A 27,081-nucleotide genomic window follows, 5' to 3' on the forward strand; every position below is an offset into this window, starting at 1 on the left:
ATTGACTCTAAAAGGTTCAAAGGGACGTCTGCCCGAGGCACTGAGTGCTGTACCAGGAACTGCAGACACAAAAGCTGCAGAGCACCGTGTGTGTTATCTGTTATCTGCTGGTGTGGTCCCAAATCCTGTGTCTCTATTCTGTCTTTTAGGTGCCCTTTCCCCCAGCACCCCCCCATACTTCCCTTTTAAAATCACCCCGCGATTCTTCCTCCTTTCCCTCCACCCTTTATACGTTCTGGGTTTGGGAGTTTTAGCAAAGATCCCCTCACAAAAAAGCCAAAAACCCAACGAGAGCATTTTGGGGGAAGCTCCCAGCAGGGTAATTCCCAACATGACGTGCTTAACCCTCTTTTTCTCCGGTGCTTTTTATGTTGGGTTTTGGGTAACAGAGACACAAACGTGACGTCTTTTGCTTCGGTTATTTTCGTGACTGCATCGTGAGCAGGAGCTCAGCTCTTGCAGGAGTCAGTGGCACTGGGACAGGTAAGCTCTGTTGGTCCAGCTGTTGGGCTGTCAGAGGAGCAGATAGACAGACAGCTGAATTCTTATCTCTGTGGTGTCATCGGACCTCTTGAACCTTCTCAATGCTTGCTTTACCATTGGCTGTTCTGTGCTGTGCCCCACGCAATTGGGTTGGAGGATCAGAGCTGGAAGCTGAGAGGAGATGGATGAGGGAAGCACATGGATATTTCCACCCTGTGTTTCCTCCGTGTGCATACAGTGCCCTTTCAGAAAGGTGCATCCTGTTGCATTAGCTAACAGTTGGAATGTATTCTTTCTGCCTGCGTTGCTTTTCTGGTGGGCACTTGTGTCTTTTTGTACAGCTTTGTGGGTTTTCTTCAGAACGTTTGACTGTTTGTAAAGAGGAACAGGCAGCTGTGTGCTCTGTAGCCGTGTGTGCTGCCCTGTGGCTCAGGCACGGCATTGCCTTTTGGAGGCTGTGATTCAGCAGAGATGAGCAGGAATAGAATTCAGATGTCTCCGTTCTGTACAATGCAGGCATGGTTTCTCTGTAACCTCAGGCAAATAGTTCGGTTTTGGGGTGGCGGTGGGGATGGCTGTAACAGTGAGGTTGGGTTAATATTAACCCTATGTGAAGGGTGTGTGTGTCACAGGTGGTGTATCAACGCTGATTAAATCTTTACGGTGCTAATTAGAACATACAACATTGATGGGACATCTTCAAGCAGCTTGAGGAAGTGTTGTTTTCTGCAGACAGTTCTTCAGAGCGTGGTCAGAAGTTGTCAGTTAAAATCTGATGTTAAACTCCAACTTAATGCAAGGGCTGACTCGCTTTCCATGCACATAGTTGTATAAATATTTCAGAATGTTTCACATTTGAGCTGGAAAACGGTCTTGTAAGGTTGTTTTACCTGTTGCTCGTAATTAAGTGACAATTCTATTTTGCTTTAAGTTAGTGTAGATTTTTACTTTTCCTTCCTGTTCTTTCCATTTCCAAACACAGGACATCTGAAGAACCTCGTGGAGCTCCTTCCCATATTCCTTCTCCCACCAAACCATGCACCGTGCAGCTGTGAAACATCGCGGCGCTTTGCTTCACTAACAGAAAGCATTCAAATACTGGTAAGTTCGGAGCATCCCAAGATATTGTTGTCACGTGGTCCTGGAAAGAGAGTATCCAGAGGGTGCCTTGTTAGTAAAGCTTCCAGGTTTTTAATAAAATTTGGCTTGAGATTGATAACAAAAGCTGGTTTAGAAATGGTACCCAGTGCATAGGTTGGAGAAATACCTATGGCTGCTCTTCTGCTCCTACCTAATGGTGGGGCTGCTTCCATTAATCACCATCACCAGGTTTTGTCCCTTCCATGAGACGTGGAAAACAGGTGCAGAATGCAGGGCAAGGAGAAGGGAAGAGCAGTACAAAATAGGAGAGGTCTCAGCTTTACTGTTTTTACCAGACTGTTCTGGCTTACGTGGGACAGGCAGTAAGTGGGAGCTGTAACAATCCCAAGTCTGAGTGAAAGTACAGATTAATTTCATAATGCACTAATGGGGTTGTTTCCCACACGTCAGTGTTGGTTGTGCCCTCCCTGCTCTTCTTTCTTTTTTTTCCTCTCTGTAACTGCCTAAATAAGAGGACTGTCAAGAGCTAGCCAACACAACTGCAATGGAGAAGCAATCAGAATTAGGCAGAGGCAAGACTTGGCAGTAGGAAATAGAGACTGAGAACAAAGTCAGTGGTATTTGCTCGAATTGGGTTATATTTGTGTATTTGTTTCAAGATTTTCACAGTTACGCTCGTTGCCATAAAAATGCTTGGGTCTTCCTTTTTGCTTCATTTGCTTATTAGATTCATTATTTGACCATTCATAATGACATTAGCTCGTGATGGAAAAGCTTTCTTCATTTCTATTTTCTGTTTTCTTTGCGACAAATTTACGAAATCTGGGGATTGTTTTGTCTCATAACCTGGAATGACATCAGCCATAGGAACTGTTCCTCCCATGTTCCAAGAGGAATATCCTGAGCATTCCTTTGCAAACACAGGTTTTGTCAGGAGCTCTATTGGCAACTTTTAGCCCCAGTATTTTACAGGTCAGATAAGGTGAATTAGTGCCCTTTGGGCCACAGATGTCTCTTTGAAAAGTCATTAAAGTGAGAATGTTTTCAAAAGCTACCAAACAGGAAACACTGTTGTTTCATAGATCTGTTTGAAGTCTTAGTATCCAAAATTAGATTATTTTTTCCCATACTTATAAGAAGTAACTTGCTGACACTACTGCAATAAAGTAACCTGGCTTTAATTACCTTTAATGTGTAGATATGATTTGAGTCATCATCTTTCTGTTCATTAGATCAGACGTAGATCTTTTACGCGTGAGTTTTGGGGGGGGAAGGACTTCAACCTGTTGTGCTGCTGTTCAGTGATCTTGTTGTTCAATGCTAATAATGTCTGGTTTTGTCTTTTATTATAGTTCTGTCATTCTACAAGAGTTCACCCCAGTGCTGTTGGAAGGCCAAGAGCAGGGCACTGCTGTGCTGCCCTCAGACTGTTGATGTCCTCAGCTGCTGCAGGAGAAGCACCAGAGCTGGAACCCAGTTTGTTACTGGTAAGCAGTAATTGTTTTTTTTTTTCTGTTTGGTTTTGCTTTTTTTTTTTTAATTGAAGTTTTTCTTAGAAGACCACTAAAAATCTTTTCACTAATTGTTAATTTAAGAACACTACAGAGAAACCAACATCTCTGGTGGTTTTTTTTTTTTCGAATTCTGCTTTCTAATTGCTCTCCTTCCAGACTGAGGAGGCCAACAGTTTTTCCCCAGCTTTCATTTTCTTGTGAAGTTCTTCATGCACTATTGGAGTTGATGAAGGTTAATAAATGAATTTCTCTGAGCTACCCTCAGAAGTCCTGTTATCCTGCTATGTTTCTGTACCCACAGGTTCTGCAGGCTGGAGCTGGCCCAGCAGCCTCAGATCAGTGGTCTGACAGGTCACAGCCACACCACTGTCTGAAAGCTGTGGAGTGGGATGTGAGATATTTAATGATAGCTCTGTTGTTCTGTGTTCTGCTTACCATGGTTAGGATTAGGCTTTGCTTCTGGTTCTTGTTCAGGTTGCAGAAGCCAAGCTGTAACGGCAGAATGAAGAGCTGGGAGCACACAGCTTTCTGAACATCCTTATTCCTCTTGCTGTAACTGGCCTTCCTCTAGTTCCTAATTGCATTTAGATCTGTGTATTTTCACAGCAGAAGCAATTGTAGCCTGATGGCATGGTCTTAAACATACTGTATGTCCTAACAAACTCTATACCCAGACATTGGGGGTGAAATCCCTTTACCTGCACCAACACCTAACAGGGAGTGAGCTCTTGGCTGTGTGCTGCAGGTGCTGGAGTGCAGTGTTGGAGCTCTGCTCGTGGGCTCCTGGGCGTTACCTGCTGCAGAGATGCCAAGTGGAGCTGCTGCCATGGCTGGCAGTGGCCTCAATCATAGAATCATAGAATGGTTTGGGTTGGAAGGGACCTTTAAGACAATGCAGTTCCAATGCCCTGCAATAGTCAGGGACACCTCCCTCTAGGCCAGATTGCTCAAAGTCCCATCCAGCTTGGCCTTGAATATGGATGTTTTAGTGAATCCCCATCAGGCAGATGTTAACTGTCATAGCAGTCAGTGAGAATTGAAGGGGCTCAAATCTGATGGTAAAAATGCACCTAGGCAATGCAGCTGTGGGGTTGGTGGTGGCAGTGAGGTATCTTGGTTTTTTGTTTTGTTTTGTTTTTGTTTAAATTCAGTGAAAAACATATGACCAACTTAACAACATGCTGGTTTCTTGAATCAAAGTAGAAGAATTTCTCTTGTGGCAGCTGTTCATTTTCATAAGCTGTTACTTCCACCTACTTTGAATAAAACCGAAACAAACAGAGTTTTGGAGAACGCAGTATAAGGAAATGAAAGCTATCCTAGTAGCTCTGTGCCCTTCTTCAAAGGCCCTCGTGAGGCAACCCTTCACCTGGGAGCTGCAGCTCTGAAAAACTCAGGTGGTGTCTTTGCAGGGAGTTGCCACCCATTGATGTCCCAGTTCTTCCATTCTCTCTCTCATTTGGAAGGATATTCCAAGTACAGGCACTGTCCTTTTCAGTTGTTAAGGTTACATTGTGATTTTGTTCTTCTTTTTTTTTCTCCCTCCAGCATAGGGTGCATAGATAGGAGAAATCCTCTGCATTTCTGTTGTCTTTAATTGGGTAAAAGTGAAACTTGTGCACACAGAGAACCTTGTGCGAGGGGGAGGTCAGTCCAATCTCACCTTACAGAGCTCTTTTGGAGAGGAATTTAAAAAATGTTGGAATGTCTTGGGAGTGGAGATAGGGAAAGGACGTGGGGAAGCAGCCATGGGGCGTGTTTGTTTTTGTTTTTTGGTGGTGGGCTTTCTTTTGTATCTCAGACCATCCGAGTGAATTTCAGTTCCTCCTTAATCTGTTTTTCCTTTTCTCTGGAGAGAAATGGGGGAGGAAACAGCACATTTTTGGTGAAATTCCAGTTGGCCTGTTTTCCCCAGGGAGCACGGAGCCGCTGGAGGAGTGTGCTGCTTGGTGCTCCCTAACCAGGGCCCTCTGTGCTAAGGGTGGAAGCTTACATTAAGAAAATGGCACCAGGCTAAATGCCATGGGGTTCAAATTCTTGGTTTTGTGAGACAGCAAAAAATATTTTCCCCTTGTACAGGGCTCTCAATTGCTGAGGAAGAACTGTAGTCCATTTTTCCTGCTGTTTTCTGTTGGAGTGAAGGGAATGAAGCGCTTTGGAGTTTATTTTTTTTCCCCACTGTTTCCCAAGGGATGGGATGGCGAAGGCTTTCATCTGTGTGCTGCGTTTCTTCTCTGGCTCTTGGTCAAAATTGAAATAATTTGCTGAGTTTAAGGCACTACTCGTTTGAACCCCTTAATTGAGAGATTTTGGTCGGGGGACTTATTCCAGGTATGTATGCAGAGAGGTTGGCTGTGTAAGCTTTACTGGCTCTTCTTTTTGCCAGAGGTGAAATTCACTTTAAGTGAATATTCTGTTTACTCAGACTGTTATTATGCCATCAGGTGATATTTTCGTGTACAAACAACTGTACTGCTAATGCAAAATAAACACTTTCCATAAACGGTGCATTTGTACAGCTAGGTTCGTTCTAGTTGGGGTTAAAATGTGTATAAATTCTTAATGCTTGCTTTAAGACCAGAGCTTTGACAACATGAGGGACAAAAAGCTGCCCTGTATCTTGGCAGAAGTTGGCAGGAAAGTGATGATTAAATCTGCTCGCTGGTTCTTTTTGCTCTTACATGCAAGTGCTGTTTGTTTAGGGATGATTTTTTTTCTAGTTATTTCTAGGAAAGCAATAGAATTAGGTACTCTCTGTAAATTGACTTATGGAGAAAGCCTGCTCTCCTACCATTTATTTAGTGGCAAATCTACAGATGAGTTCTTACGGTTCATTGGCTTCTTGGAAAGCTGTGTTGGGCCATGTGCTGTCACCAGAGGCCCAAGCCAAAATAATTTCAGTAGATGTTCAGCTTTGAGATCCTTCGCTGCATTAAAGAGACCTGAGATAAAGCAAAAAATGTAGCATTGATCTTTGGGGTCCATCTCTAGCAATCTGAGCAGTGTCTGTGCTACACTCCCACCAGGAGGGGCACTGCCTTTCTGAAGAAATCCTTCCACTGCATCTTGCAAGTGGAGATAAACGTTTTTACCAAAAAAAAAGGAAAAAAAAAAGCCTGACACCAGCCAAGGGGCCACAAAACAGCATGTGAAATTGGAACAGAAGAGCGCGGGGTTTTGAAGCTTCCTGAATTTTTAACTACTAGCAAATTGCCTTAAATTTAACTTGGATTAATTCCCTGGTGCTCCTTGACATTAAACGGGTGTTCTCGTTTGACATGGGTAGACAGAAAACTAATTAATTCCTCTGAATTTGAGGCGTATTTAATTTTCTCCCCTAAAGACCTCTCATTTAAAAGGTACAAGGCTGTGACAAATGCTGGGTGGGGGACGACGTGTGCAGGGGGCAGACCTTTAGCCAGGGAGGACCAAGACATCCCTAGTAACAATTGCTGCCACGGTACATGTAGGTACTCTTGTCCACAGGCTAATCAATAAATCTCAACATCTTTCCTTGCACGCTTAGAAACGCTGACACAGGACCTCCTCCCAGTGGAGGATTGCTGCTCTTTGCAATGGGTGTCTTCCTCATTCACCTCTCTTTATACTTAAGATTTAAGTGGAACAAGGATAAGTTGTCATCATTTGCACAGGGCGATGCATCTTCGCGTTGTTTTAACATGCATTACTATCTCCTTTATATTTTAGAACATCAGATGGCTTTGCTTTCCTGTCCAGAAGGCACCTCCCGCTCTTGTCCCCAGCCCTTGGGGATGTGGGCATGCACAGGGCTGCGTGGCTGCAGGGTGTCTGCTGTCAGCAGGCGGGAGGGAAGCCAGGGAGGAATCTTTTATTATTTTTTGTTCTGTGGTTAGTAAAAAAAATCTCTTGATAGGAAATTAAGTCAGAGGGAAGCTATTTCATAAACAAGCTAGCAAGTGCTTCATCCATCAGAAGCGGTGGATTAGTCAGTCTGCTGCTCAAACTGCTCTGCTCTAAAGTGAAGGTAGAAGGAGACAAATGCCTAATCCAGGTTGCTGGCATAGACAGCTTTAACAGAGAATGAGGTGTATCTGAAACAGGCTGCTATCAACAGCGAGGGGAACCCAGCCATGCACTGAGCTAAGCTCAGTGAACATCTAAAGTAGTAAAGAAACAAAATCTCAAGCAATCGGGGTAGTTTCTAGCTGCAGGACATTAAAGAAGAAATCCAGGAAAAGCTGTTGTTGCATAAAAACACAATGAAGATATTGGCAAATATTCCTGATGCTAATCTGTATTAAATTGAGGAAGGGAAAGTTACCTTGCAGGAGACAATTCTTTTTCCAAGCAGATCTAGGGAGATGCTATCTTGGAGCCTGGATTTTGATACCTGTAAAAGAAGAGCAAAAGGAAGTGCCAGATCTGGAGCCTTGGGATCGTTGCATGGCTGTGTTGTGAGATGTCTTGCATCTCCCTCAGCATCACGTGGCTATGGCAGCTGGTGGAGGCAGGATTGATGATGGACAACTCACTTGATCCTGCATGGCAATTCATATTTCCCGAGGGAGCTAAGCCGACTCTTTGGCTCCTAAAAGTAGATGCAGCAGTGGTTTCTGGAATAAAGACAAAACTGAACTGTCACTCTGTCTTAATAGGTGGTTCTCCCAAAGCTGAAGATGGCTGTGAAGCAGTGGCAGCCACCTTCAGTGCATGGGTTAGAGAGCATCTATGCTGCCTGAGTCTGACAGGGCCTTTCCAGGCCTTTAAAGGCCATTTTACAGATCAGTTCTTCATGTTCTTGCTCCTCAATTCTGACTCTTGGTTGTCTATTTATTTAGATGGAGGTGGCCAGTGCTGAAGTCCCTGGGTATGTCTGTGTTACATACGTAGTGGCATTTGGACAGCGTAGAGCTACACTGCTATTGACCACCTTCACATGAAGATAAGCTTCTTCATGTCTTTTGTGCTTAATTCTACAGAAGAGCTGCACAGAGTTGAAGCACATAAACCTCAGTTCTACCTGTTTGTGTTGCAGGAAGGAGGATGGGTCTTCCTGTTTGATGGAAGCCAATGGATTTCAATGATGAGGGGCCAGCTGCTCTCACAGATTAGCACTCCTGACCCTGCTGAGGGGGCAGCCCTGTTCCTACAGAATGGGGGAGGTCTGTGCAGGCAATAGCTGCATAACTCAACCTTGTGAATCATCAGGTGGAGCTCTAGCAGGGAGATGCTAGATGTGTGTTCTGTGGGCTTGTTCCCCAGCCATCGGTATTGGCTCACCTGTTGCTGGTTGGCTTCTGGAGGTGGTATTAATAGCACAGAGAGGGGCATGGATCTTAGATATCTGTGTTCTCCAGTGCTGGATGCACACATCAGTGAACTTTCCCAATCCTGGCTGCCCTAGGCTTGCCCACTGCTGCTGGTTGGTTTGAACAGATGGGACTGAATGTGGGTTTGAACTCTGTGTGTGTTGAAAAGTTGCAGCAAACTCGCTCAGCCTTGTTGGCAGCACTTATATTTGATCACATACCCTTTGGGACTGGGAGAGCTCAGGGTTGTGTTCGCACAGGGATTTTGTTTTTATCAGGAATCAGCAGTATCCTAAATCCAGGATGTGCCTGCCCATGGTGAGACTTCAAGCACACACACATTTTACACTTGTGTGTTGAGATGTGGGCCTCAATATCAGCTTCACGCTGGGACAAATTCAAGTTTTTGGAGGAAAGGAATAGTTATCCCTCACCTCTGTAGGGTTGAAGCACCTCTCTTATGAAGAATAGCTATGATTTATAGCATTTTTTTACCCAACATCTTAGGCTGGTGGGGAAAACTTGGGGATGGAAAGCCAGAGAAACAGCAGGTTTTACTGCAAAGTTGAAAAGGTTGTGCTTATAAGTAGTTGAGCTTCAAGTGAAATTAATATCATAGCTCTGATCCGTTGCTGGTTTGGTTTGGGCGGAGACTTGAAATGTTGTGATCTGTGGTCTCAGATTTTGCCTATTGCTTTTCTGACTTGAGAGCAGTGTTTATAGCCCCTCAGCAAGGGCAGTAGCTGCTTTCAGTCAGCTTGTGCTCTTGGGGGAGTTCAGCTATTCCTGCTCTCATCATGCTTTTTTCCATGAGGAAATTTTGTTTCAGAGTGGTTTCAGCATGGTTTCATGTGCCGGACTTATATCCAAACCAAATTTTAATGAACCCAAACAGTGACAATCAGTGGCTGTTCTACCCCAGGTTTTCTTTCAAGTCTGTAACAATGTAAATAAACGTTTCTTTGGGATATTTTGAGGTGATGTAGGACCGAGCTTCGCATTTAGTCCCTTTTAACAACAATTATTTGAAGGCTGCTCTATGTCATAAACGTGGACCCTTTCTGGGCAACTCTTGTATTCTGCAGGGCTTGTTCAAGACGCACCTGCTATTGAATGTGGTACAGTTTGGGACTGATCTGAACTTACTTGGATGTTGATACGTGGTCGTTTCCTTCTCCTTGCAGGACTTGTGGAAGAGGAAACACAAAGACTTCCAGATGAATAACCGAAAGGAAGACATGGAGATTGCCTCCCACTACCGGCACCTGCTTCGGGAGCTCAACGAGCAGCGGCAGCACGGCATCCTTTGTGACGTCTGCATCATCGTGGAGGGGAAGATCTTCAAGGCTCACAAAAACGTTCTGCTCGGGAGCAGTCGCTACTTCAAAACGCTGTACTGCCAGGTACAGAAAACCTCCGACCAGGCCACGGTTACCCACTTAGACATTGTCACTGCACAAGGCTTTAAGGCAATCATTGACTTCATGTATTCTGCACACCTAGCGCTGACCAGCAGGAACGTCATCGAGGTGATGTCTGCTGCCAGCTATCTGCAGATGACGGATATCGTGCAAGCCTGCCACAACTTCATCAAGGCAGCTCTCGACATAAGCATCAAGTCAGATGCCTCGGATGACCTTGTGGACTACGAGCTGGGAGCCCCCTCCAGCAGCAGCACAGATGCTCTGATCTCAGCAGTGGTGGCTGGCAGGAGCATATCGCCATGGCTGGCTCGGAGGACGAGTCCAGCAAACTCTTCGGGAGATTCTGCTATCGCCAGCTGCCACGAAGGAGGGAGCAGTTATGGGAAGGAGGATCCGGAACCAAAAACTGACAGCCACGAAGACGTTTCATCCCAGTCTCTTTGGTCTAGTGACATGGGCTATGGGTCTTTACGTATCAAAGAGGAACAGGTTTCTCCCTCTCATTATGGAGGGAATGAACTGCATTCTGCCAAGGATAGTGCAATACAGAACGCTTTCTCAGAACAAGGAGTGGGGGATGGCTGGCAGCCCACGGGGCGCAGGAAGAACAGGAAAAATAAAGAAACTGTGCGTCACATTACACAGCAAGTAGAGGATGACAGCAGAGCAAGTTCTCCAATGCCATCTTTTTTACCTGCCTCAGGATGGCCATACAGCAGTCGAGACCCAAGTAAGTCATTCTGCTTTCATGGCTGTCATGAGAAAAGTTGAGTCAATTGCATCTGTTTATGGTACAATCTTTTCTGTTTAAAGCTAAGATGGCTGTCCTGCTTGCTTCACTAACCACGGGCAATTAATAGATCCAGAGCTGCTGGTGATGTTGGGTTTGGTGTTTTTTTCCCTAAGGACTTTAAAGAGTGTGGCATTGAGCTCCCTTAGGCTGACTTGAGGTATTCAGCCTGTGATAGGGGTTAGCCTATGCTTCATTGCATACCAGAATCCAAGAGGGGTTGGTGAGATTATATACACGCCTCTGTTGTCAAATTCAGGTGAAAAAAGCAATATAAACAGTACTGAAAGTCTGAATAGTCTTTATGGGCTGAAAAAGGATGTGTAAGTTGCTTGCATACTGAAGCTTGAATGTGTCTTTCATTGACATTTAAATGAATGGGTAACTCTGCAGATATCTTCAGAAGTATTACATTTTACAGTTATCTACTGCAATAGGCTTGCATGTAATTATTCTAATTGGCTGATGATAAAATCTAAACAACTTCAGTTAGAAGAAAAATGTGAGATAACTTAAGATAACAGTGATTTATGATGAATCTTGGCTTTGCAGTGCACGTGTTCTAGGGTTGTTTGGAGCAGAGACTCAATGTGGAGTGCCTGGAATGCAATTGGCACTCAAATATTTTTCATTTTCACTGCATCCCTTAAAACCAACTCAAACACTTGTATTTCTGTGAGGTGCGTGGGCTTGGGACAGGTATTTGAGGCAAACCGTGCAGAAAGAGAACTGCAGCACTGATCTTAGCAAGCTGCTTATAAATGGAATGTTCTTCAAGTTGTGCTTTTGAAAAGAGTGCCAAGAGTAGGAGATTGTGTTACTGGAAGCTGAATGATGTCTGCATCATTAAAGTTTTAATTGTCAGGGAATTGAGGAAGTGCCCTTTTCTTTACAGCTGTTTGCAGATGAGAGGAAGGCAGCTCCTGGTGTTGATTCAGTGCAGTGCTGAGCCAGCATGGTAACGGGCACAGCCCATGAGGTTGTTGCAAATCTTGTCCTAAATGCAGTTTCCAATGAGAGAGGTGTTTGTGAAGATGGAAAAGGGCAAGCTGAGTGCTGGTGGCTGAGGGAATTGCTTCAGTATTCCACTTGTCCTGATTGAGCAAAGGGAAAAACTGAATGTGAGGTGAGCGGAGTGCCAGGACTGAGGCAGCACGGGGCTGTGTGTGTTGGCAGCACCTGGGCACTGCTCTGAGAGCAGTGTGGGGCTCTGTGAAATGGCCCTGTTGAACCTCAGCTCCTGGTTTTCCCTGTACTCACCAGCCTGGGAAGTAAGCAGAGATGGAATTCTCCTGTGTGTGCTGCTGAAGGATGAGAACAAGTGTGCAAAGAACTCGCAGGAGGGTCTCTGGGTCTGCTGAACGCTGCACAAGTATTTCCCATCTCCAGCAGGTGGAAGCAGCCCTCCTGCAGTCTGCTCTCTGCTGTTGCAGAGCTGCTGGGTTCCACCCAGGTTGCTTGTTGGTTCTTATCTCTCCAAAGCAGCCAAGGAGTGCTCCACACTGAGCTCCAAGACGTGAAGAAAAATGGCACATTTTTGGTGTAAAAACAGATGATGACAGTTGTCTGTGCTGTGTCACTAGTACTGGGGATGTGTGCTTCACTCTTTAAATTTCATCTTAAGGTTGTGTTTGAATTTGGTAGAGTTGGGCTTTACTCCATAAAGCAGACTGCAGCACCCTGTAGTTAGAAGCTTTCACAGCCACGCTGCACAGAGCAGAGACAAAAGGGTGCCCTGTGCTGAGGAAGTGGGTGCAGAATGCTCTTCTTGAGTATGCTAAGAAGAGTTACCTTGAACTGTGTTCTTTGAAGCTCCTTTATCTTTCTGGATCTGTTTGGTTATTTTAAGATGCTGCTTGTGAGATCTGCTAGCTTTGTATACGGGATAGCCTGGGTACCCTTTGAAAATGCTGTTGGAGGACTGGCACAGACATTCCGGCAGCACAAAGCTAATTCAGGAGAGTTAATCTTAAAACTACAGTGTTAGCATCTTCCTCCTCACGTTGTGTCAGATACCTCTTGGTCTTCCTTGCAAGCAGCACCTCACTTCAGCAGGACACGAGCAGTGTTTTGGAAGGTGCATCTTGCAAATGACAGTGGCATCACACTGTGAATTCAGTGAGGGGCAGCAGCTATAAGGGAGCACTTTGTGACACCGTGCAGGAAAGCTCACTGCAGCCACTGAAACTTTGCTTTGGAGACAGCTGCCAGCTCACTTCCACTCAGTGCTGGGGCTTCTTGTGCTGGTGGCACATCTAGAGGGCCTGCTGCAGAGCTGGTGTTGTTTTCAAAGCTCTCACTAGCAGAGCTGCTTTTGCCTTTCCATATGATGGAGAGCACTGTCACTTGTGGGGTGTTTCTGGAAGAATTCATTGATGGTTTTATTAACGCGTTACTTCAAGCACAGTCACTGTGAATCAGGAATTTATTTCTAAGGAAGTTCTCCCACGCATCTTCTGAGTGTTTGCACCCTAAAGCTGTAAGTGATTCTTTTCTTTTCTTTTTTTTTTTTTTTGTGCCAATTGACTGTGAAATGACACTAATTATTCTCTAAACAGAACAGTCATTTTTAAAGATGCTGCAGCTTGGGAACTTCTCCATTTACTTTGTTTAAATCAGTGAAAATGCTCTATTCTGTAAGAGAGCTTTGTTACCCAGAGTGGTGAACTTCATGGGAGGGGTGCACAGGGCTTCACCTTCTGACCTTATAGGTCTGATGTTTCCCATCCAAGTCTTTGATTCTGCCCAGGTGCCCTCTGTCATGGAGGAGAAGCTTGGGCACGTTTCTGGGTGATGCATTGATCCCAGCACAGAGCAGGGATCTTCTGTTGCTATGGGACATCAGGGGATGGGACAGCAGTCTGCTCACCTGCCCAGAATGTGGTGATGTGTTCATCTGGAGTGATGGGAGTCTGCAGAATGGGAAGGCTTTTCTCTTCTGGCTGTATTCACATTATACTTGGTGTCCTGGCTGTGTGCATGTGCACTGTGAACAACTGTGCACTGAGCACCTTTGGGCAGTGCCAGTGGTGTTGTTTCTGCTGTGCTACTTGGCAAGTGTTCTGGTCGTGTGATGGAATAAGGGCCTGCAATACTGTGAGCAGGGGAAGAACTCAATGTGGTGTTGGTACCCGGGGTTCAGCTGTTGAAACTCACAAGATTTTTGATTTTGCAAAAATGCAGAACTTGTGGCTTTACTTACTGCTTATGAACAGTTTACTGTCTTCAGGAGCTGATAGTAGAAAGGAAAGAAGAGGTGCCCACAGGCTGCTGCTCTCATGCCCTGGGCTACCTGGTGGTGCTGCCCGGCTCTCATTTTGCATAGAGGTTGTGGGGATATTCATTAGCACCAAGCTAATGAATTATTGGGGTGCAGCCTTCATGGGAATAACAGTTCTGAGCTCTGTTATTAAAGGGTTAGTTCAGGTTGTTTTCAAATCTGGAGACCAAAGTCAGTGCTTTTCAGCCCGGCTGCTTGCCCATGGCTACACCCTGGCTGCAAAATGGTTCCACCCTGCACAGCTTTAGCTCTGAGCTGTGTCCATTTCCTCTCCCCACCCCACGCTCCACGTTCCCTGGGCTCCAGAGCTCTCCTCCTCCTCTTCCTCCTCCCTGCAGTCGCAGCCCTGATTCTGTTAATCAGCTTTAACTCCCGAGATCAGAGGTGCTTCCCCTCCGCTGAGTGCCCTTCTCGCTATGTTCTGCTCCCTGTGCCAGGATTACAGACTGCCTCCTCACAGCTGTACTGCTTCACCCTTCTTTACTGCAGTTCCCAGCAGTGAGAAATGAAGGGTTTAGAGTTTTGGATCCCACTTTGTGAGCATCTGTCTGCACAAGACTTTCACTTTCGCCTTTGCAGCAATGCCTTTGTGTTCGCACGGAGGAGGAGTTCGTTCTTTAGGTGCAGTGAACCAAGAATGAAAACTAATTTTGCCGTGTTGGTCTCAGATTTGATTTTGGTTTAGGGTGTTTTTGGGGAGAAGATTTCTTTCGGGCACTTCTTTCAAAAGATAAGTACTTGTTCTGAAGGATTTGGAAGATACAATTACTTGGCATGCTGTCACATGCAAGGACCACTTCAGTATTCCAATTGCAATAGTTTCAGAAAGAATTAACTTTGCCCCATTTAACCATTTCCATCATTTCAGACATGATATTTTTTAAGATCCTCGGAGGAATGAAGAGGGTTTCCCAGCTGGTATTTGCCTGCAGCCCATTGCTTTGAAGGAAACAACGCTGCAGATACAGCAGTGCTTTTAGAATGTGTCAGTGCAAAGTTAGGTCGTGCTTCTGCAGAAGGGAAAAGCTTTACACATTAGAACCTGTATCTCTGTAGTTCCTGAATTATGAATTTGGGGCTTCTTTGGAACATGATGAGCGTTATATCTGTGTGTGCATGACTGTGTTAGTAAAAGTGCTGCTGAGCAGAACAGCTGTGGGTCGTGGCATCATTTCTCTCTGTAAACACTGCCTGAGAACACTGGGCTTTGTCTGACAAACAGCCCGTTGTGACAGCGTGGTGAAGGATGGTTCTTGGGCACGGGGCTGTCAGAAATAGGAACTTGAGGGATATTTTTAGCAGCTGTAAAAAGATTGTCGTTTTTCTGATGGCCCGGGTGCTCCTGTTGTCTTTGCTCAGAAGGAAAAGGCCGGGGTACAAAGGCCTACAAAGGAGTTTACAAATGGTTTGTGTCGTTTGCACATGAGGAGATCAAGCTGCATCTTCCTTAATCTGGGCAAGAAGTGTCATTCCTGAAGTTTGAGATGTCGGAGGTGTGTCCAGATGCTCCTTACAGATCCGTGGGACAGCTCAGAACACCATCATTGATTTCACCCAGCTTTTCTCTCAGGTCAGCACTTGGCAGCAGGAGGAGTTAATGGCCAGTGCAGGAAAGCTGAGTTTCAGTGGCCCCACTTTCCCCTCGAGCTCCATTTCCACCCCCATGCTCTCCTGCAGTTGTTCTGGTGGAAATGTCTGTGCAACCATGGAGTGAACCAGATTGTGGAACTGATCTGGCATTAAAAATAAACTTTTTGTAATAAACTAGACTATTTTTAACGTCCATCAGTTCCTGTCTCAGTTTCACTTTGCAACTAGTGCAAATGTTTGAGTACAACTGAAGGAGCAGCAGGGGATGCAGGAATGAGCATTTGGGGCGGAGGAAGCTGGTGTTGGCATCTCTTCCCTCACATCCCTCTGCCCTTTCTGCTGGTCACCTTGTGAAGGAAACAGTGACATTTGCCACCCATCCCCCAGCCGCCATCCAGCTGTGTCAGAGCCACCAGGGACAGCACGGTGCCCACATTGAGCACAGGTGGCTCCAGGGCTGCGTCCTGTGGTCATCGAGGACTTGGTGGCATGGAGCAGACCCTCAGCACGCTGTAGGGTGGCACCAGACGGCGAGGAATGATTTGCTGGAATGCAACGGTGCCAGAAACAGCACGGATTCAACAAGGACAAATGCAAAGTCCTGTGCATGGCATGGAATAACCCCGTGCATCAGCACAGGTTGGCAGCCAACGAGCGAGAGAGCAGCTTTGCAGAAAATGTGTTCTGGTGGTGCAAGCTGAGCAGGAGACTCGTGCCAGGCAGCCTGGGAGTGCACGTGCCTGGGCTGTGCTGTGAGGAGCAGGGAAGGGAGAGCACGCCTAAGGTACAGGGCCCTGCCTGGCCATCTCCAGCTGCAGGACTGCAGAGGCCGTGGGGATGGGCTGGAGGATGCTGTGTGTGAGGAGAGGCTGCGGAAGGGAGAGCACTGCTGGTCGTCTGTCTGCAGAAAGAGCCTTCACAAGGGACCTTAAACACTGAAAAAGCGGTAGCTGAAGCTCTATAAACCAACAGAGAGGTCATCTGTTTTACTTCATCAGGGTCAATGGGCACGCCAGGAGTAACCTGCCTGTCACTGTGTTGGTTAGTGCCATCTGTGGGAGCAAAAGGAGGAAGAAATCGGTCTTTTTCCTCTTTCTCTTAAAATAGCAAGCTTAATTATCTGTTGGAAGTTATTTGCAGCATTCATGCTTGACCCAGTATGAATAATTGGGTAACTTACGTTGTTGTAACTGAAATACTCTGTATAAAATATTCTTGCATTTGATACACAAAGCATCTTCTGTACTATTTCTCCCTCACCAACCTTCATTTCACTTCAAGAGAAAATGACGTGGATGTTGAATCGTAGAATAGAATCATTGGGTTTGGAAAATTGCTCCAAGATCCCCAAACCCAGCCCCCTCCCACCGTGTCCACTGAGTGCCACATCTCCACAGAGCCTGGATGCTTCCAGGGCTGGTGATGGGCTGATGGTTGGACTCAGTCTTGAAGATCTTCTCTGTGATTCTATGGGATGGAAGTGTTTTTCTGTGCATAATTGTAAAGTGGTGGAGTGGAATATGGCCTCTTGCCTTGTGAAGCTAGAAGGAAAGAAGGCCATTTAGGACTTGCAGCCTGGCAGAGCATTCCCTAGCTTAAGTCCTGGGGATCTGCTGCCTTCAGCAGAACTGCTGTTGGTACATCACATCACCTTGGTTTCCACACAGCCCTTCCCCAGGAGCTGCATGCAGAGCTGCAGTACTGCTTTGTTTCAAAGCTGAAAACTACCCGAGGTTGAATTCCTTACAGTGACAACCTTGATGCTGATGCACTCTAGTTGGTAGGCTGGCTTGCCTTTGCTTTTCTGATGCCTGGATTTATGACAAGATCTGAGCTTAGTTATCTTTCAAGTAACGTCTCTTCTTTTTGAATGACAGTAGTGGTGCCCACATGTGGGTTTCTGTGTTTGGGCATCCAATGATCCTTTTTATCTTAGGTTTTTGTGTGTAAATATGAGCTTTCCAAGCTAATATCAAAGTTTCAGGGATGCCTCTTAGGCTTTTTTAAAACCAAATCAGTGAATTATTAATCCAAGTCAACAGACTCATAAAGCTTTCCTAAAGCTTGAACACTGGCTGGTGTAAGAGAATAACTACCAAATAATTAATTGCTAAGGAGACTAATAAGCTCAGCACTAATCCCAGGGCAGCTCTGGGGCTGGGGGTGGATCAGGCCATGGCCAAGGGCTGGGAGCTGCAGTGCTGCAGCACTTCGGGAACGTGCTGCCCAGGTCTTGGTTTGTGTGCTTCTGCAGAGCTCCAGGACATGGTTGGATTGCTGGGCAGGGACGGATGCTTTTGATTCATGTAATTCTTTGGCTCAATCCCATTAAAAGGAGCTGTATCCCAGAGAGAAATGGTTTTGGAGTCTCAGGGAGAGGAACTGGATGACTTTTTGGGTTTGGGTATACAGAGAGTGTTTTGATGCTTATGTCACTAAGTGGATAGTTGATTAGGTTACTGCAGCTATAAATACTGGGAGCTCCAAAGCCTCTATTTCACCACTTGCCTCTAATCTTGGCTTTTGAGGAACGTTTAATGCATTGTTGTGGTTGCAATTAATCTGTGTGTGTTTTAGCAATTAGTGTCCGTGCGCAGCCAGCAGTTGTGTAATGTCCATGGGCAGCTCTGAGATGGGACAGGAGGAGGGGAGGGATCTGCTGCCCATGGGGTTGGCAAACACCTGGATGGGGCTCTCAGCTCCCTGCTCCCAGTCAAAGCTGTCCCTGCTTTGACTGGGATGTGTTCCCATTTCAGTGCAGTTCGATTTGCTTTCTTCACCCTCTGTTAGAGCAGCTGTTGTGTTTTAAATTCTTGTAACTTCCCTTTCTGTGGAAACGTTTGTAAAACAAACTTCATTGTCTTGTAGAAGAAATGCATGTACCTGTTAACGTCGTACTCAGTTGCAGAGGTAATATGGAATATGTACCCAGAAATAAAAATCGAAGCAATGATTCTTTGATTTGGCTAGGAGGGGATAATGCTGATAGCTTGCAATTAGAGAAATCAAACACAAGTGGAGGAAGATGCTCTGCTTCTGCCAGGCAGAGGAATTGCAGTGTTGGAAGCACTCCCTGAGCGGCACAGCAACTTTTTTTTTGTAGGTAGCTTTTTGATTTGTGAAGACTACGGATACGGCAGAAAGTTACTTCACATCAAAAATCACTCTTAATCTATTACAAGCTGTTCACTCTTGCTGTTCAATACTTTCAGTGGGGGAAGCACTGGAAGGTCACAGTGTGGTTGGGGGTCACAGATGGACATCAGGTGTACCCAGTGCATCCTGCTGATGGCATCTCTCCCTGCACAGGTACTGACGTGACAGCAGCAGAGCCCAGCAGCTCGGACAGCCGGGGGGAGCGGCCGGACCCATTTGTACACACAGAGGAGCAGCTGCTGGGTGCTGGGGAGGGCAGCTACCTGCCACAGCCCCCCCTGGACAGGGAGGATGCACTGCAAGCTGCCACCGTCGCCAACCTGCGCGCAGCACTCATGAGCAAGAACAGCTTGCTGTCGCTGAAGGCCGACGTGCTGGGCGACGACAGCTCCCTGCTCTTCGAGTATTTACCCAAAGGCACGCACTCTCTCTCTCGTAAGTTTGTGGGTTTGTGTTGTTTGTCTATTGGTGCTTGAAGTGGAAGCGTTGGCGAGAAGAAAAAACAACACGGGTCGCTGTCCTGTTTGTTACTGCTGTTGTGTTTGCATCCGGTACTGAGCTCTGCTTAATCGCACTTGCCGTGAGATTTGGAAGCCTGTGTCTGGTATTGATCCAACTCTAATGCTGACTGCTGACTCTGTGAGAGGAAGGAGTGTGGGGCGTGCGTGGAGCTCCTGTTGTCAAACGTCTGTTGTTCTTGTTTGCAAAACCCTGGTTACCAGCAAAGCACGAAGTGCTGGGGTCCTTCTGTAGCTGGAAATGGTTTGAATCCCAAACTGACTCATGCTGAGAGCGGAATGTTGCTCCTGTTCTCATAGAAGCAGCTCTGGTTTTGTAGATCGTGCAGTCCTTGCTTTCTGCTGTTTGTGGCTGGACCTGTAAGCGACGAGCAGCCACTAATTGTTCTGTGACACTTGTGCAATGAGTGGCTCTCTGTGGGTGATTTGTTGGGGACAGCCGACTTGTACCAGTCTGTGCTCAGCACATCTCTTGGTGTGCTTCTGTATTTTCTTCGTTGCTATTGTAAAGTAGGTGGATTCTCTACTGCACAAAGAAAGAGAAGGTATTAATGTTCTGTTTTAATAATGCTTTCAGAAGATAGGATGTGACATAACACAGAGCGAGCTGTGAGTGCCTGAGTACTATTTGTTAGCTTCCAGCAGAAAAAGTGTTTTAATCTATATAGAGAAAATGGACCAATTAAATGGCATGAAAATTCACTTCAGATATCTGTTGTATTTTGACTTTCCTCAGTGATAAAGAAAAGGATAACTTCCAATGATTGCTTGGGTGTATGATAAAGGGAAATAACTGGACTACACGATGTCAGCCTTGGAACCTCTTTTCTGAATTTAGAAAGAAAATAAAGGTTTTGCACCTTATTGTGCCATTTAAATGTCTGGGGGAAATTGCTAATGCAGCATTCCTGTTACTCCTGCAGTAGTTCAGTGACTGTCTCCAATTAAGCCAGACATAGAAGGTTGAAGGTAGGCTGCTGCTGGGCGTCCTGTGGGCTGGTGGTGGGGTTGTGCAGAGTGTGGCTGCTGTAGGGCTGCTGTGATCGATGCACGGTGCTGGGGGCTGTGATTGATGGCAGCTGGAATCGGTGGCTTCGTCTTCTGTCATGATGAAGTGGAGTGATAATGAGACTGCTCTCCATCTGTCATCTTGCTTTTGGTTGGAGCGTTTCAGGTTTTCCTTAGAAGCTGAAGGACTGCTTGGCTGAAAGATAAATGAGTACCAACCAGTCATGAAACCACTCATAACTTTGGATGAGAAGTTAAAGATTCCCTCACCAGCTGAGGAGTGGGGTTCTGGTGCAGGCATGGGGTTGGCAGGAAACCAGCTGGATCTGCAACAGAGCTGGATGGATTTAGAAGTGGGACGAATCCCAATGGACTCAGGAGGGTCCCCTCCACTCCGTGGTTTCCGGTCCCTTTATTGGTACTTGGATTCCATTCACCTCAGCATTAATTATCTCATCTTTCTGTAAGTGAAATTGCTTAAGACAAAGGGATGAACTGCTGGCTGTGCCTGCAGCTCTAGGGCAGCAGTCGATACGGCTGCGGCTGGTTCAGGGCTTTTTTTTTATATTTCTTACATTATTCAGATCACAGACATCTGCTTCTTTTAATCACTTGAAGTTTTCTGATGCCACTGTCTTGTTTTTTAAGTGGTCCTTCTTGAATACAATATGACAGTAAAGCAAATGATAAGAGTACAGGAATCCTAAAACACAGACTGAGTTGGTGCTTGCTTTGGGGGTGTTTCTGGTGCTTTTTGTCAGACACAGTTTGAGGATATTGAGTCATATGGGTTATACCCTCCTGAAAAAAAGGGAAGGGGAGCAGGAGCACAACGAATGAGGTTCTTTTTTAAATACCCAAACCAGCACTGTATGTGGCCATCTTCATCTGTCTGACTGGGAAAGCAAGCACACCAATCTCCAGAACTTTTAAGTGATTAATCTCTCCTGAGTTTAAAAAAACCTATTTCTGATCTTAACTGCTCTCACTGCGTTGTCTTTGTGTTTTCCTACGCGCTGACGCACTGAGGAGCTGACTCACACAGCAGCTTCAACACTGGTTTTTCATTTCTGGTGGAACAGCCTCAGTTGTGGTGCAGACCAGAGGAGCACACGATGCGCGCTGAACGTGCTGATGGGCTGCTCCTATGGGGACATAAATCCCAAAAGTTACTCCGTACATTTCCAGTTGGAATTTTACTTCCATGTAGTTCACGCTGCTGTAAAAATTAATAGAGGATATCCCAAGGTTTTCATTTTACTCATGTTCTTTTTTTTTTCCTAATTCACTGTGTATTGTTCCGATATATGAGGTGTGAAATTACTTAACGTTCAGTAAATGGAAAATGAGGCACAGGATGTGAGGAGCGATTTTGTCTGCATCAAAAGGGAGCATTACTGTACTGCTGTGCTACAGACAGGCTGAAGTACAGCATTTCTGAAGTCAACCAACTCAAACTTAAAAGCAGGAGGGAAAGTTCCTGTATCTCATTGTCGGGGTGGCATGAATGGGTGGTTGGCTGCATGGTTGGGTGGCTGGATGGGTGAATGGCTGTGTGGTTGGTTGGCTGGATGAATAGCTGTGTGCTTGGTTGGGTGGCTGGATGGATGGATGGTTGGGTGGCTGATAGGGTGACTGGATGGATGGCTGCATGAATGGCTGGGTGGTTGTTTGGCTGGATGGGTGATTGGATGGATGGATGGTTGAGTGGGTGGCTGAGTTTGTGATGTTCATGGCACGTGCTTGAGATTGACTGCTACTGTGCAGTCAGAAACCTGAATGAAGAGGTTTTGGAGGAAGAAATACGTGAGTTATTTATGGGAGCACTGATGTCGTCTTAGATACTGCTGGTTACTGAACCTGCATGGCTTGGTTTGGGGCTGTTCTTCTGATGAGATGCTGTAAGAGGTTCAGCTTTCCCTTTCTTTACATGGTTTTGGGGCTGCTGGTTATTCTTTGCCACTTTCCAGCTTCAGCAGTGCTGGAGCTCCTTGGTGGGACAGTGCTGAACTTTGGTAGCATTGTTACGTGTAGTTACACCACAGCTACAAAATCTCAAAGGCTTTGGTTGGATGCTTTTAGATGTTTTTGCCAAGTATTATCCAAAGAATGAGAATTTTAATACACTTTAGGGAGTAAGTTGGTTAATTTACATCTTTGTTTTCTCGTTATTCTTAGTTTTGTTTTTTCTTCTAAAAGGAAGCGTTTCAGATTGGGGGTGGTTGGGTTGGGCTGCCCCTAGGAGCAGCTCCCACCCTCCAGAGCAGTACATTGCACGCTGCTTTGTGGCTCTAAGTTTGGCTTTTCCTGTTTACCCTCTTGCAACTGAAACTGTTTATAGAAGCAATTCCTATGGAGCTTGTTGTCTGAGCGATTGCATGGCACACAGAGATCTTTTCTTTTGGGCAAACCAGCTAATGCTTTATTTTTAGTTAGCAGTTCTTTGGGGCCAATAATTTATACTTGCACGACGTGTTAAAGGAATACATTTTGCACAGCAGTCAGTTTCCCAAATGGGAATTAAAGGTATTCAGTTTGGTGTGGAATTTTAAAAAGGAGGGAAAACAAGATTTCGGGGAGAATGAGTGTAATTGTAGATGAGATGTGATAACCTTTCCTCTCTGTTTCCCACAGCAGCATGCTGTCCAGCTGCCAGGGAACGCCGTGCTCACATAACACTGCTAACCCAGTGCATCCCTGTGCAGAGCTGGCAAAAGGGAAGCACTTCATTCCCTATTTAAAAGTGAAAATACTTTTCATTAAAATTCAACGAATGGAAATTTGTAAGGGAAAATGGTTTCTCACCATACTGGTCAGAATGGGACAAAACAAATTCATTTCTCACGTACAAAGGGTGGGTCATTCATGTGGGTTTCTCCTCTTGTCTTATTTACACTAGTTAAACCCAAATAAACATCAGTGATTGTTTAAAAAATCACGCTGGTGCCGTTGTGTTGTGTTGTTTGAGAGCTGATTTATTTAATAATAATAAAAGTTTGGGATTGTTCTGATTTAGAAACCTTTGTGCAGTTTTGCTTGAATACCACGTTGTGACCCAGATGAGGGCATTGTGCTCCAGCACAGCATCAGCTCTGCTGTTCACTGCTGCATTAAGGAAAGCAACTCTTGTGTGTGCAAAAGTTCTGTTCGTACACTTCTGCATTAGAAATGAAAATCCTTTAGGGCATAATGCTTTAAATGTGAATTTACTTCTATGCAGTGTTTGCTTCTGACTCTACCTACTTGCTCATCCAAAAAAATAATAATAAAGAAAAGACCAGCCCAATGCATCATTACCATGGTACAGTCAAGGTGTTGGCTGCTGGTCAGCTAGTTGTAATGCACACTGGTTTTCGTTATACAGATCTCTTTTCTGTATGGGTTTCTCTTTATTGGTGTAGCTTTGGGAATGTTGTATATTGTTGGCTGCTGAGGGCAGTGGGTGGCTGTGCTCTGTTTCCATCACACCAGCAATGGTTTCCTGCTCAACTACAGCAGGATTTTGGAAAGGAACAACTGTCGGGTGTGATTGAATCGCTTTGTACAACTGTTGGAACTTCCTGCTTGCTAGGAATAGTGTCAAAGCCATATATATCTATATTTTTCCATCTTTTATAAAGCACTTTGAGATCAAGGCTGTGTTAAATAAGCTCAAATTTTGAGCCCTAAAGCTCCAACGTCCATTTCCAAGAAACCTCAGTTACACCCACACTTGTGCGTTCTGTGAAGCTCCCGATGCTGTGTTGGCAGTGGTGCTCCATGAGAGCTGCGCCCATCCGCCAGCAGAGCCCCCAGTGCCAGGAGGTCTCTGCCCGTCCCTGCTCTGAGCTGCTGCTGGTGCACGCAGGTGAGATTCGTTTCCTGTGTTCTCCAGGGCCTGGCACCAACTGGAGTCGTTCCAGGGGCGAATGTGATGGCAAAGTGGAAGCTGCGTCCCCCCCCCCGCTGCCTGCAGCACACCTTGCCACTCAGAGCCCCCCCGCCAGCTGCTCCTCTGGTGACATGTCACCAGAAGCCACCGCGAAAGGAGAGCTGCCTTCCTCCACCCAGGTAAGATCATGGGGAGAAAGGCAAAGGTGTCAATTGAATCCAGTTATCTCCAGTCAGGAGTGCTTTGAAAGACCATGGCATAGAATAACAGAATCGTAAAGGTTGGAAAAGAGCTCCAAGATCCCCAAGTCCAACCCCAAACCATCCCACCATGCCCACTGACCACGTCCCTCGGTGCCACATCTCCACGTGCTTGAACACCTCCAGGGACAGTGACCCTGGCCCCTTAGATTATGGCAAGAGGCCAATATGCCACCAATATCTTAGCTGTTCTAAATAAATGGAGGTCATTTTAAAACTAGAGGTCTGTTAGGGTCAGAGCTGTCCTTATATCCCACCTTCTTCCTAACCTCAGTGTGCATTCTAAAAGCCATTCATACTTTTCCATTAATAATGGCGTAAAGGTAGCTGAGCTCCCAGTTCTCTGCTGCCCATTTCTGGTGGTTTGAATATGAGCTTCTTGCAATGATCTAAAAAGAGTTAGAAGCAAATTGCCATAGGATAACAGAATAATTGAGTTGGAATGATTCTTAAAGATTGTAGAACCACATTATGGTTAGGTTGGAAGGGACCTTACAGCCCTCTCAACCCTTGCGTGGGCTGGTTGCCCCCCACCAGCTCAGCCTGCCCAGGGCCCTGTGCAGCCCATCCTCAGGCACCTCCAGTGATGGAGCACCCATACCTTTCTGAAGCATTTCTCAGTTTCTGTAGTTTGGCACTACCCATGTGGTGGCAGCCCAGCTTTCCCCATGCAGAGCAGAGCACAGGAGCTGGGGGTTCAGCCTGCAGCCCTGCCGGGTGGCCCCGTGCTGGGCCACCATCTGCCACACTGCAAACAGGAAAAAAAATCAGCTTTTATTTATAACGTGGATTAGCAATGCCAGGGAGCATTGCGTAAGGGGAAGCGAGTTTTGCATGGGCTTTGCTACGTGGAAAGAAAGGCAGCTGCGTGGGGCAAAGGGAAAATTTTCCACTTCTTTTGTGTTTGGTGGCAATGTGCCCTGGATTTGCTCCTGGTCTGAGTGCGAGCTACAGGTGCTGAGGGACACCAAGAACTCAGTTACTGCTTGAAATAGGCACACTGGTGGCTGCCCTAACCAGCAGCCCTGCAGAGCACTGCCTGGTGACCTCGCTGTGACAAAGGGAGCTTTGTACGGGTGGTGATGTGGGCAGGACAAGTGGTGAGCTGTGAGCATGGGGCCCGATCACATCACGGAATGACAGAACAGCCTTACAGACCAACTCGTTCCACCCAGCTGGTGCTGAGCACTGAGGATGGGTGCTTTATGGGCATGCCATAACCTGAGCGTGCTTTCCATTCGCAGGCTGCTTACGATGGGTTTCTGGCACTTTGGCCATTTGATAACTCTGACTCAGGTAAGCAAAGAGTAAAAATGCTTGAAGAAACAACCTTTATTTTAACCCAACAGCAGTGATTTGTACACATGTGTGTCTGTTTCTATTTCAGATGCGTGTTTGAGGTCAGAAGACACGGACGTAACCCACGACAGCCTATTCCCAGACCCAGCCCTGCCCAAGGGACTGACCTGCGGCTTCTGCAGGAGGGTCTTTGAGCGTGCTGAGGAGCTGCAGGACCACATCCACGGGCACATCTACCAGCACGAGGCTGCCCTCTCCCTGCTGCTCCCTCTGGATGCCCGTACACGGCCCGGCCTGCTGGGCACCGTGCCTCCCAGCCGCTTCCAGTGCGCCCAGTGCCCAGCCAGCTTCACACTCAAGTCCAACATGGACCGCCACGAGAAGACCATCCACTTCAACTGTAAGAAGATGCAATGTCCCAAGCCATTTCGTGACAAGACAGACTTAACCCAGCACCTTGTGTCTGTGCACTCGATCGAGCGCGCTTTTGTGTGTCTCCTCTGTGGCTTGGGCACACAGAAGAACCTCGCTCGCCATGCCAAGGTGTGCTGCCCGGCCGCCGTGTGTGCTGGGCCTTGCTTCTGAGCTAGGAAAACAAATGGTTTCCTTACATGAGGTGTAAGGTTGTAGAGCAACTCCTCAAAACTGACCAGGTTGGGTGCTGGTGCCAGACACCGTGTAACTGCACCATGGTGCAATTCGGGTGTGCATATATCCTTGGTCAGTCTACATCATGGCACTTTGGATGCCTTAGTGGTACGATATCCGGTGTACTTATGCATCAGTGGATCTCAAAGTGCTTTATAAAAGAAACAGTGATGTTTTCCTGAGAAAATAACATCCCTAAGCCTGTGAGCATGTTAGTGGAATTAATGGCAGAGTTCAGTATTCTGTGTTCTGGTGCCATGCTCTGTCCGTGGTACAATTTGAGCATTTCAGGGTTTTTCAGCTTGAAATGAGGAGCTGTGGGAGTGTGGGGCTGCTCAGCATTGTGAGGTGTTGTCAGGTCTGGGGTTCTGTGTCATCTGTAGGAAAGGCAAAATGTTATTTGGGGCTTGAAAATTGCCACAGCGTTGGTACATTTTAATACTTGATACCATTTTTGAGTTTTTAGAAGTTCTTAGAAAGTATACCTGGGTATGGCTGGGGCTTTCTGCAGATGTGCAAATTTTCCAGCTAATTTATTTAATATAATTTATGTTAGCCAAGATGAATGTATGCTTTGGAACTTGAGAAGGACTTGTGTAGAAGGTCTCAGCGGTGGTGCACATAGAAAACCAGGAGTGGTTGTTAGTGAAAGGTGGAAATCCTACTGTAACTCACGTTTTGTGACATGAAATCATTTATTAAAAAAAACCACTAAATGTCTTTTGCCATACATTTACTTGCAAAACCATTTAATAGCAGCTGTTAAATCAAAGCAGCGCAGTTAAGTGCAGTTGTTCTCATCAGCTTCTTTGGTGCTGTGTCTAGTTCATAGTGTGTTGGCTTTTCTT

General features: G+C 46.1%; 1 protein-coding gene across 5 annotated transcripts in view; it reads left to right on the forward strand.

Moving 5' to 3' along the window:
- The first annotated feature begins 1,471 nt into the window (after positions 1-1,471).
- Positions 1,472-27,081, forward strand: part of ZBTB46 (zinc finger and BTB domain containing 46) — a 32,119-nt gene continuing 6,509 nt past the window's right edge. Inside the window, exons 1-7 of one of the 5 annotated variants that reach the window (XM_031589320.2) lie at positions 1,472-1,584; positions 2,937-3,071; positions 9,574-10,543; positions 18,783-19,064; positions 24,030-24,205; positions 25,531-25,582; positions 25,674-25,985. In XM_031589320.2, coding sequence (XP_031445180.2) covers positions 3,018-3,071; positions 9,574-10,543; positions 18,783-19,064; positions 24,030-24,205; positions 25,531-25,582; positions 25,674-25,985 — 1,846 coding nt within the window. In that variant the 5' untranslated portion in view covers positions 1,472-1,584; positions 2,937-3,017. Of the gene's footprint in view, positions 1,585-2,936; positions 3,072-9,573; positions 10,544-18,782; positions 19,065-24,029; positions 24,206-25,530; positions 25,583-25,673; positions 26,129-27,081 lie in introns of those variants that run through there. The other 4 variants (XM_090152190.1, XM_031589325.2, XM_090152191.1 and 1 more) reach the window with 4 other exon arrangements.

This window comes from Phasianus colchicus, chromosome 17 (assembly GCF_987193195.1).
Source record: "Phasianus colchicus chromosome 17, bPhaCol1.hap1.1, whole genome shotgun sequence".
Lineage (NCBI taxonomy): Eukaryota > Metazoa > Chordata > Aves > Galliformes > Phasianidae > Phasianus > Phasianus colchicus.